Source organism: Monopterus albus, unplaced genomic scaffold, assembly GCF_001952655.1.
Source record: "Monopterus albus unplaced genomic scaffold, M_albus_1.0 scaffold172.1, whole genome shotgun sequence".
Taxonomy (NCBI): domain Eukaryota; kingdom Metazoa; phylum Chordata; class Actinopteri; order Synbranchiformes; family Synbranchidae; genus Monopterus; species Monopterus albus.
Window position 1 is genome coordinate 149,769 of NW_018128052.1, and position 10,285 is coordinate 160,053.

At 39.7% G+C, this 10,285-nt stretch overlaps 1 protein-coding gene across 1 annotated transcript; it reads left to right on the plus strand.

Moving 5' to 3' along the window:
* The first annotated feature begins 3,802 nt into the window (after positions 1–3,802).
* Positions 3,803–9,876, plus strand: LOC109969246 (fibronectin type III domain-containing protein 7-like). Its single transcript, XM_020615972.1, has 10 exons — positions 3,803–3,908; positions 4,001–4,252; positions 4,843–5,097; positions 6,029–6,286; positions 6,759–7,016; positions 7,306–7,560; positions 7,944–8,207; positions 8,296–8,325; positions 8,967–9,003; positions 9,707–9,876. The coding sequence occupies exons 1-9, from the start codon at positions 3,803–3,805 to the stop codon at positions 8,996–8,998; spliced, it is 1,710 nt and encodes a 569-aa protein (XP_020471628.1). The 3' UTR covers positions 8,999–9,003; positions 9,707–9,876.
* The last annotated feature ends 409 nt before the right edge of the window (positions 9,877–10,285 follow it).

Genomic DNA, 10,285 nt, shown 5'->3' on the forward strand with positions numbered 1-10,285 from the left:
TCAAGCAATGTACAGCACAAAATCCCTTAAAAACAACCTTAAAAATATAAAAATGTTCTATTTCTGTAAGACCTATAAATGTATAACAACAATATTTTCTTTCCTATCTCCTTTCAGACATCATGTTGTCAGTGTTTACGGTCACCTCTAAGAGTATGACAGTGCAGTGGAGTAGCTGGCCTGGGGCCAGCTCCTACAAGATCACAGCAACACCCAAGCAGTCATCAATGCAACCTGTCTTTGCTCAGTTCAGTGGTAGCACTGTGATAGGTTCAATCAAATCCCTGTCACCAAACACAGTCTACACCGTGCAGATAGAAGCCATGGACAATGCTCTCAATGTCCTCAGCAGTGCACAGACCGAGCATATAACAGGTCAGTAACAACAGCAAGGAAAGTAAAGGAAGAAACTGTTGAATCCGATTCATATTCTTTGTAGAGACAAAATGTGAATACTTCATATTAAAAAACTTTTACCTAAACAAAAGTAGCTATAGCTCAATGCAAAAAGTCAAAGTCTTCCATTAAAAGTGTTACTTAAGTAAATGTATTATCACCTAAATGTACAGCATGCATGAATTATGAAGTCACAGTTAGCCCTGTCGGTGTCATCATGTTTTCATATAATACTGGATTATTTTTACTGATGCATCCAAATTATGCAGCTGGTTGAGCAGGTGCTGATTTTTATTACTTTATATTCTGGAAGGTGGTTTTTGTACAGCAATACATCATTTAACTGATTAACCATTTACTGGCTCCAGCATCTTCATTATGAGGGTCTGTGGGTTTTCTCAGTTTTATAATATTTTAAACTGAATATCATTGGGTTTTGGACCACTGGTTGGACAAACCAAGACATTTGAAGGCAAGGCTATAGTGCAGTTATAGCGCGGTAATAAGTTATAGTATGTCCCCAGTGCAATACAGAAAATGCAGCACCAGAGAAACTAGTCAATCACAGGGAGAGGAAAACAGGTGGGTTTCAAGTTTGGACCTGAAAGTGGCAGAGATGGGGCACATTTAAGGTCATCAGGAGGTTGGTTCCATCTGTGTGCAACATAGCAGCACCCTTTTTGGTTCTGACCTGAGGTTCTACCAGTTGACTGCTTCCTAAAGATCTGACAGCCCTGTTGGGTTTGCATTCTTCAAGATCAGAAATGTATTTTGGCCCCGTACCACTGAGTGATTTATAAACTAGTGGTAGCTCTTTAAAATGTATTTTGTGGGCATCTGATAGCCAGTGTAAAGATTTAGCAGAACGGCTCAGATAATCACTGATCTCCTATTACAATTACTGGTGAACAGTAACTTCTGTAATAACCAACAGAAGTGATGTGATTTGTTAATCTCGATACAATCAGATGAATCTGGCAGATCCTAAGAGCACTGAACTTGACTTTGACTAGAAACCCAGCTTTGAATCACTTTCATTGATTGTTGAATGATTAGTATCATGCCTGTTGTATGCTACAAAATCTATAACACAGCACCATACATTAAATGATTTATGCCCCTCTGCCTGCATCTCTGGGAATAAGTGCTCACTTTGAAGAGCACAGTATGGAGCCTCTAAAGCAGAAAATCCTGGAGCATATAATGAAGCGATAATGAAAATGGATGATAGAAGACAAAATAGAAGACGAGTGACACAGAATTTGAAACAGAGATATAGCATAATGTGCCCAGAGGTGTTTGTGAGGCCTGGATCGGAGCCAGCATAGATTTTTCCTTGGTGTTTCATTTTCTTTTTTTTTACCCTCAGTCTAAGTAAGTGTCTAAATGTAACTGGAAAGTGAAAAAGGCAAACAAATCCTGCTGCTTTATACAGTATGAGAGGATCAAAAACCAGTCTGAATCACTAAGATGTCAGTTTTACATTAATTCACCATCTATCTACAAAATACTGCCTTCATCAAGAATGAACAGCAGAGGATGTACTTCCTGGAGCTGCTGATACAGTTCTACAGAGGAATCATCAAGTCTGTTCTCTGCACCTCCATCACTGTCTGGTTTGGCTCAGCAACCAAAGAGGACAAGTACAGACTTCAACGGACAGTCAGGACTGCAGAAAAGATCATTGGTGCCAGCCTGCCCTCCATGGAGGACCTGTACACCTCACGGGTCAAAAGGAGGGTGGAGAGGATCACTGCAGACCCCTCACACCCCGGATACAATCTGTTTGAACTCCTCCCCTCTGGACGGTGTTACCAGTCACTGTGCACCAAGACAACCAGGCACAGGGACAGTTTCTTTCTCCAGGCCGTCACTCTGATGTACACTTAACCCATGACAGTATGACTGGACAATCACCCTCAGTGCAATGCCTGTGTATATATACATTGTACAGATTATACATACTCGTACAGGTCTCTAGTACTCTGTTTTAAGTACTCTATTTTTATCCCTAATTATCTCATCTCAATGAACATTCCTTTGTTGTCTGCATTGTTTATTGTCTGTTTATACTGCTTCTTCTGCATTGTTTGCACTGGTTGTTGATGTTAATACTGCTATTTTGTTATATTACACAGCCATATGCTGGTCTACTGTTTGCACATTGAGAGCCGATGTACCTGAGTCATATTCCTCATGTGTCCAACACACCTGGCCAATAAAACTGATTCTGATTCTGATTCTGATGATTATATATAACCTTATATATTACATATAAGAAAAATAGAGAAGTAGTCGTAACAGTATTGTCATCCTAAACAAACTTACACAACTAAAAAGCATTTTATGTAGTTGTCTATCAAATTGATATTACTTGTGTTTGTTTTCCAGCTCCTGACATCCCCAGCATTGTGCAAACCTACTCCAAACACAGCGACAGCATCACTGTGGTGTTCACAGAGGTTTCTGGGGCAACCAGATACATCCTGAGGGCAGAATCAAATAATTTCTTCCTTGAGACCACGGTGCTTGGCTCCCCAGGTACTGTGGTGCAGCTCCAGCCCTACACAGACTACACGCTCAGCGTTATGTCTGTCAACTCAGGAGGAAGGAGCCAGCCATCAGAACCCGTCAGGAGCAAGACAGGTACGGGGGAAAGGTCTTATACTGTTCTAAGGTCCTAAAAACATGGCTTTACACTGTGGCTAAAGAATTCAACATTTTGACAGAAAGTTGAAAAATTGATCAAATATCACCGGGAGCAACTAGGGGTTCCATGTCCTGCTCAAGGACATTTTGAAATGTTGACTGGAACAGGCCAGGAACTGAGCTGCCAACCCTTTGGTTAGGACACAACCCGCTCTACCTCCTAAGCCACAACTGCCCCTTGGCACTGTATGAAGAGTCAAATGCGGCCTTTCTGTTATTCCTGTAGGACAATAGCCTGTCATCTCATTTCAATAGCCATAACAGTGTATTATTTCACTGCATTGTCACACAGATTCCAATCTTTGTAGCTAACACAGTGAGTGTGGAAACTGTATCCATCCATCTGTGCTATACTAATGTCATAATTTAAAAAGAGAAACCATGAGAACTAGGTTGTCTCTCTTCCTGAAGGAGAAATGATAGTAACATAATCACAGGGAAATTGTTTCCGTTTCACTCTTCTTACAAAACATGACAGGGAGAGAGTGGAAGTAAGGAGCCTGTTTATCTGTTTCAGTTTTTTTCATTACTCTCTCTTACTGTAGTGGTTACCGCGCCCATGTTGAACACCACCTCCCCGAGCAACAACTCCATCCTTGTGTTTTGGCCTCCAGTGGACAACGCTGTCCTCTACACACTCTGCATCATCCGTGAAGGCTCCAGCTCCCGCCTCAAACTGAACACCACTGACACCACAATGACCTTTGATAACCTTGAAGCAGGGGTTACCTACTGTATCAAGGGCACAGCCTGGGACTCTAGTGGTCTCACTGGCGACGACCTCACTGTCTGCCAGATCACACGTAAGCATAATAGCAATTAATTTGATGTGAAAACCCTACACTACAATCCCAAAATTAAGCTGTTGGCAACACTTTTTGGTTTTCATTTTCAGGTCCTTCAAGCCCAGATGTGGTCAACGTGCAGGTGAACACTGGTGGTCGGTCTCTTGTTGCTGTGTTCTGGATACCAGTGCAGGGAGCTGAGAACTACACTGCCTGGACCTCCAATGGTCAAAACTGTTCCTCAGCCCTTGGTTACTGTAACATCATACCTGTAGAGTGTGGCCAGAACGTCTCTGTCTTTGTCACAGCCTATAATAGCGCTGGTCCCAGCAACCCCTCACAACCAGAAGGTTACATTACATGTAGGTATATCACACACAGTTACATACAGCATTTTTGTACACATTCGGCATATCAGACACAAAATAGTCATTTTAGAAAATACAATTTACTTTCTTGCTGAGATTTACAGTAGTCAAGAATATTGATACCACTCTCATGCCTACAGTATAATTATGAAGCTATTATCTGATTAGCTTAGCACAAAGACTGGAAAGCAGGGAAACCATTAGCCTGGCTCTGACCAAAGGTTAAAAAACACCTCAAACCATCACAAATGAATATTGTATTTCTTGTTTGTTCAAATTGTACAAAAACAAAAGGTACAACCTGTAGTATGGTGAGGGGTAAAAGTGATGGAGAACTTTGTACCTTTGGACAAAACCAGTTTATCTGTTTCCTACTGTCTATAGTCTTTCCAGTTTTCCATGCTAGCAATGTTCTGATTAAAGCTTCTTAAACTGTGCAGGCATGACAGTGGTAGGCTATCAGTATTTTTATTATAATCACAGTTAGAACATGAGCAGGGTATTTCCCAAAATGTCAAACATTTCCTTTAACAAGTGATGTCCTTTTTTTTTTTTCTGAACCTCCATCACTTTTTCTCTGTCAGACCCCTGTGCTCCAGATAACACCTGGGTGGAGGAGCCCAAGGCAGGAAACTGCTTGCTGAAGTGGGATAAGGTGTTGCTGGTGGAGTTCTACATGGCTTTCATAAAGAGGGATGATGGGACTGAGAACTCATGTAACACCACTAATACCATCTGCCCATTTTCCTGCACATGCGGCTACACCTACTTCGTAACAGTCTTCCCGTACAACAGTGCTGGTGCCAGCCCTTTTTCACATGTCAGCAACTACACCACAAGTACGGCCACAACACAGAACTACCTATATATGTTCAAGTTTTTGTTGTCAAGAGGTTTTGTGTATTTTGTAGCCCATTCATTTCACATAGTGTGTGCTTTCCATTATAAGCAACATTTTTCAACTGACTTTTTTTTATTAGCAGCACACATGTTGTCAGTGATTGATCACCATCTTGTGGAAATGAAGCTGCAGACAGGAAACTTTCCAGAAATATGATCATGGTTTATTACAGTGACTGTTAAGTCAGATTGTTTTGTTCTGAAAAACATATTTCATTGTCATGAGCTAATTAGAGTCTATTTGAATAATTCTTCCTTGTTAGTGTGTTTAAGAAAACTTTCAACCAAAGCCCTTTGTCCTTTTCATATTCTGCTTGTTTTGGTTGTCTTCTGGGTCTCTTTTTCTGACATAATCTTCACTTGAAGGATTTTTGGCAGCTGACTCCAAATCTCAGACGTCTGACCTTCTCTGAGACCTTACCATGGCATTGTTATAAAAATATGCCTTTTGTCACAGTGGATTTTTTTACATGTCATGCCAGGAAAGCACAGGTGTAATTAATACTGTTAAAATGGCTGTATTCCGTTTAGGTGTCCCACTTCTCTCACAACACTATTTCCCTAGTATTAAGCACACTATCATAGCTGCTTAGGGCACATAAAACAGAGCCATCCTGTTTGTTGTTACATCTGTGCCTTACCTGAAATGACAAGCCATAACGTTCTTTTTCAAAGAAACCTTTGTGGAAAAGCAGCATGATAAACCTACTGTATAGCCTAAAGTATCTGCAAGTTGACAATCATATTGTAGTGACATAAAGCATAAACAGTGACTGGTAGAAAATAGTTCAAAAACATGGTTCTTTCTCCACATTGTTAATTACTAGTGTCACCTATTTTTTGCATTTCTCCAACCACCCCATCCCCCAGTTCCTTGTTGTCCACAGAGTATTACCATAAACCTGGTTTCTACAGACACCTTGGAGGTCATGTGGACCCCAGTCAAAGGAGCTGAGCTGTATGAGACAACAGCAGCACAGACTAATGATGTCATCCACTGTAACGACACAGCACCAGTGTGCGCGCTGTCGGATCTGAGCTGCAACACAGCTTATTCTGTGATGGTCACACCTTGCAGCGAGTTACAAGGATGCAACCGCACCTGCACAGAATTCACACAGGAGACAGGTATTGACAAGATTATGTAGATGTACATTGACATCTAGCATAAGATACAGGTAATTCTGAGATAGGCTGATCAGCCAACAAATATTAGATAAACCAGAACTCACTAAAGAAATAGTCAGACATTTTGAGAAATATACCTAAGTGTTTCTCAGAAGCATTTGGAGAGGAGATCAAGACCATTTTGATGTGTGTACGACTCTGTCAACAACAGCTTAGTACAAAGACAGGGAACAGGAGGAAACAGCTAGCCTGACTGCATTTAAAAGTAACAAACAAACAGTGTTTTCAGTGTTTATGCTATGTTAAGATAAGCTAACCTGCTGCTGGAAGTGGCTTTATAGTTACCATACAGACATGAAAATAGTATTATAATCATAATCTTATTCTGAAATGGTTTCTTTAAAATAATTTCTCACTTTGCTCTTATATGTTGTTTTATGACAGCATCCATTTTTTTTATGTCTTGCCACAGCTCCATGCACACCAGAGATCCAGAATATAATACAGACAAACAACTCCACATACACAGTCCTGATCACCACCCCCAACACACTCAACACAAATTATACCATCACTGCCACTGGGCGCTATGACACACACACTTGCCAGACAAGAAATAACTCCTGTGAGCTCACACAGCTGCCGTGTGGTTCAACCTATGAAGTTACAACAGTGGCCATCACAGCTGCAGGACAAAGTCTACCCGGATACAGTAAACCTCTGGAAACAGGTACACACAGTTTCACTGTTTATCACTAGAAGTAAATGTCGAGTCAGGTAAGGTCAGGTAAAGTATCTGAATGTGATTTTGTCACTTTTCTTTTTACTATCTAAGCTGTCACAAACAGTATACACCATTTGCCTTGTTAATGTAACAATAATGTCAAAATTACAGCAATTGGTAATAAGAATATGAACTTAAATGTGTTATTTTAAATATGTTTAGTCAAGTCAAAATGTTCTAATTATATACACATGCATTCCAGTAGTGATTATTGTTCTTTATTTTTATTTCCGAGGTCCTTGCTGTCCATTGTCTATAAATGTGAACCAGGTCACTCAGGCTATGACCAATGTGACCTGGTCACCTGGCAGTGGAGCTCGCTCCTACATCACTACTCTGATGTCCTCCCATGGCCATGCCAGATGCCACACTCTAAACACCCAGTGCCTGATGGGATGCATCACCTGCAGCACAAACTACAGCGTCTACATGGATGCTATTAGCAGCACTGGACACAAGTCAGAGTGCAATTATCGTGGATTCTCATCCAGTGAGGACTAACACATACAGTGCATGTATATTTGAAATATATTTCAAGTGGAAGGAAAAAGTATGTAAATCCCCCAAAAATCTGATGAAATTAGTCAGTTGAGCAATCAATAGGCAACCAAGCCATTAGATATAGGCCAAGACAACCATGTACTGTATGTATATATTCAGTCACAGGTGACCAAGAATGAACCGAAAAAGAAAAATTACAAATAAAATTTATATAACCACATGCAGGTAGGGGGGCTATTTTATGGTGTGAAGTGAAGGGTGGGGTGTATGGTTAGACAGTGGAATTGATAAAATAGATTTTATTAAATCATTTATACTCATCACAAGCTGCAGCACATTTTCGACTACTAAAACCCCTGCACTTTCTTGTAGGCCCCTGCTGTCCATCAGGTGTCAAGCTCTATCGCAGGGCCAACAACTCTCTCAGGGTGTACTGGCGCTCATTGGGCCCTCAGATCAACAACCACACGGTAGAGCTGTACGGGACAGCAGCCAACTACACCTGTATTGCAATTGCCGGTAGCATATACTGTGATATCCAGGAGGAAACATGTGGGGACGTCTATACAGTAGTGGCAGCACCACTGGGACAGAACGGGATGAAAATTAACTTCTGTCAGCCCAGGACATACTCAGGTAGGTCATAAAATAAACATTGACATGATAAATATGATACACATGTTCTTACAATTTGTGTATGACTGTGTTTTTGTCACTTCCTCAGTTCCCTGCCCAGGAAGTAATGCTGGTATGAGTAAGTATTCTCTAAATTGTAAGTTTTACATTTTGTTTTGCAGTAGTTAAAGGAAAAGCTTGACAATTTGGTCAGTATTCCAGTTCACTTTTGTGCCAAGAGTTATATGAGAAGATCAATCCCACTTTCAAGACTATACAGTAAAATGAAGATCCTACAGTACCAGTGGTTAGCTTAGCTTAGCTTAGCATAGAGAGCTAGCCTAGCTTGGTAACAAAATGTGCCTACCAGCTTGTTTAAACCTAACTATTACACATTATCTTGGTTGTTTAATTTGTACAAAACAAAACAGAAGTTAGGAGTTCTGTGCCAGTCTCATTCTTGACCTGTTGTTCATTTTCTAAAATCTTGTCATCTCTGTGAAGTTGGGCACATATCCTTTGTAAAATGGCAGCTTGGGTTACCTTAAGAAAGAGCCAGACTTCATGTTAAGCAAAGATAATTTTCTGCTGGCTGTAGCTTCATATTTTTTAGTGTTCAGATGTGAGAGCATTCTCTTCTCATCTAACTTTCTGCAAAAATCTGTCTAAAAAAGTAATTAAAATAAATGTCTAATCAACAACTGTCTTTAAAATCTAATTGAGTTTTGAGCTGTTTGAAAAGATTTGATGAACTCTCATTTCATCTCTTTCTTTCTAAAGCAATCTCACGTAGAAGACGAAGCGTGGATTAAATGTGGTACGTTGGTTTTTTTGTTGTTGTTTTTTTTTTTCAAAATTCAACTCCCTCCAGATAAAAACATACAGTCTTCAAACCAGATTAAATATATGTGTACAACATGCGGTGAGAATCGTGCTTTCCTGTACATAATATTGTTGATTGTGAACTTGTGTGAAAGAAACTGACAAAAACTGCTTATATGGGACATGTCCATACTACTTTACAGTTTGAAGGGTGTCCTGTGATAGCAATATAAGCATCCATAAATTAATTTTACAAACACAGCAGCACACAGGTATAACAGTAAGTGTGAATTTTTGAGAAGAGAGAGGATAATAGGCAAGCATCGGGGCCTGTCTGATATGTGTTTAACTCCGGGACATCTCAAATACATCTACCTAAAAATTATGAAAACAAAAATGAAGAAGGCAAATGAAAATTAAGATCTGCTATAAGAATGTGACATGAATCTTGTAAGATGATAGATATTATAGGCTAGCTGACTCAGTGTGACAAAGTTGTATTCTGTTGTTTGCATACAAAGTTTAATGAAGAACATGAGGTTGTTATGCACAAACTAGCAATGTGTGATAACTCAATGTGATAAGGGGTGAAAAATCAGTGGTGAAGCTTTTCTTAGATATTGTTAACAACCGGTTTTTCTACCAAGTCCAGGATGATTATTTCTCTCTCTCTCTCTCTCATCTTTCCTACCCTACAGTGACCACCCCCCTACTAAGACCAAAAACCCAGCACGGACCTTGAGGTGTTTTCACACTGATAGCAACTGTAAAGTACCCAGATGAAATATCACTCCTGTTCAGAAATATCTGTTTTGTTGTCACTGCTGTTTGCAAGTTAAACTGTAAAACAGCTGAATAAATGTTAAAACCAAAGCAAAAATTTGAAATTAAAACAAAAAACATATAAATCATTGATTCAGTGCAGTTGAAAACTACTTTCATATTGTTAATTTTTATAGTAGGCTGTATTTTGTTTTATTTTCTGCTCTCAAGTTTCTCATGTTTTATCACCACAATTGCTATTTCATAACAAAACTTAACAGAAAATGTTAATGATAATATTCACTCAAAGACAAAATAAATGTAAAATTTAATTTTTTTTTAGCACTTCCAAGTAGAAGACCTCCATATGGCTGCTGTATGACATGTCTCCTGGTTATAAAGCAGGTTGATGACCTAGAAGAAGGTCATAGTTTCGAGCAGGTATCTATCTCGCTAACCCGAAGCCATGCATGGCAAGTCATTTGGATGATGCGTCTGATCAGATTGCTGGAGAT

What these genes read in the sequence shown, in the direction of transcription:
- LOC109969246 (XM_020615972.1), top strand. Translation starts at nt 3,803, where the DNA reads ATGACCTTTGATAACCTTGAAGCAGGGGTTACCTACTGTATCAAGGGC. An exon ending in ACCAGAAGGTTACATTACAT is followed by an intron (nt 4,253 to 4,842) that starts GTAGGTATATCA and finishes TTTCTCTGTCAG; the next exon opens with ACCCCTGTGCTCCAGATAAC. An exon ending in TCAGCCCAGGACATACTCAG is followed by an intron (nt 8,208 to 8,295) that starts GTAGGTCATAAA and finishes TCACTTCCTCAG; the next exon opens with TTCCCTGCCCAGGAAGTAAT.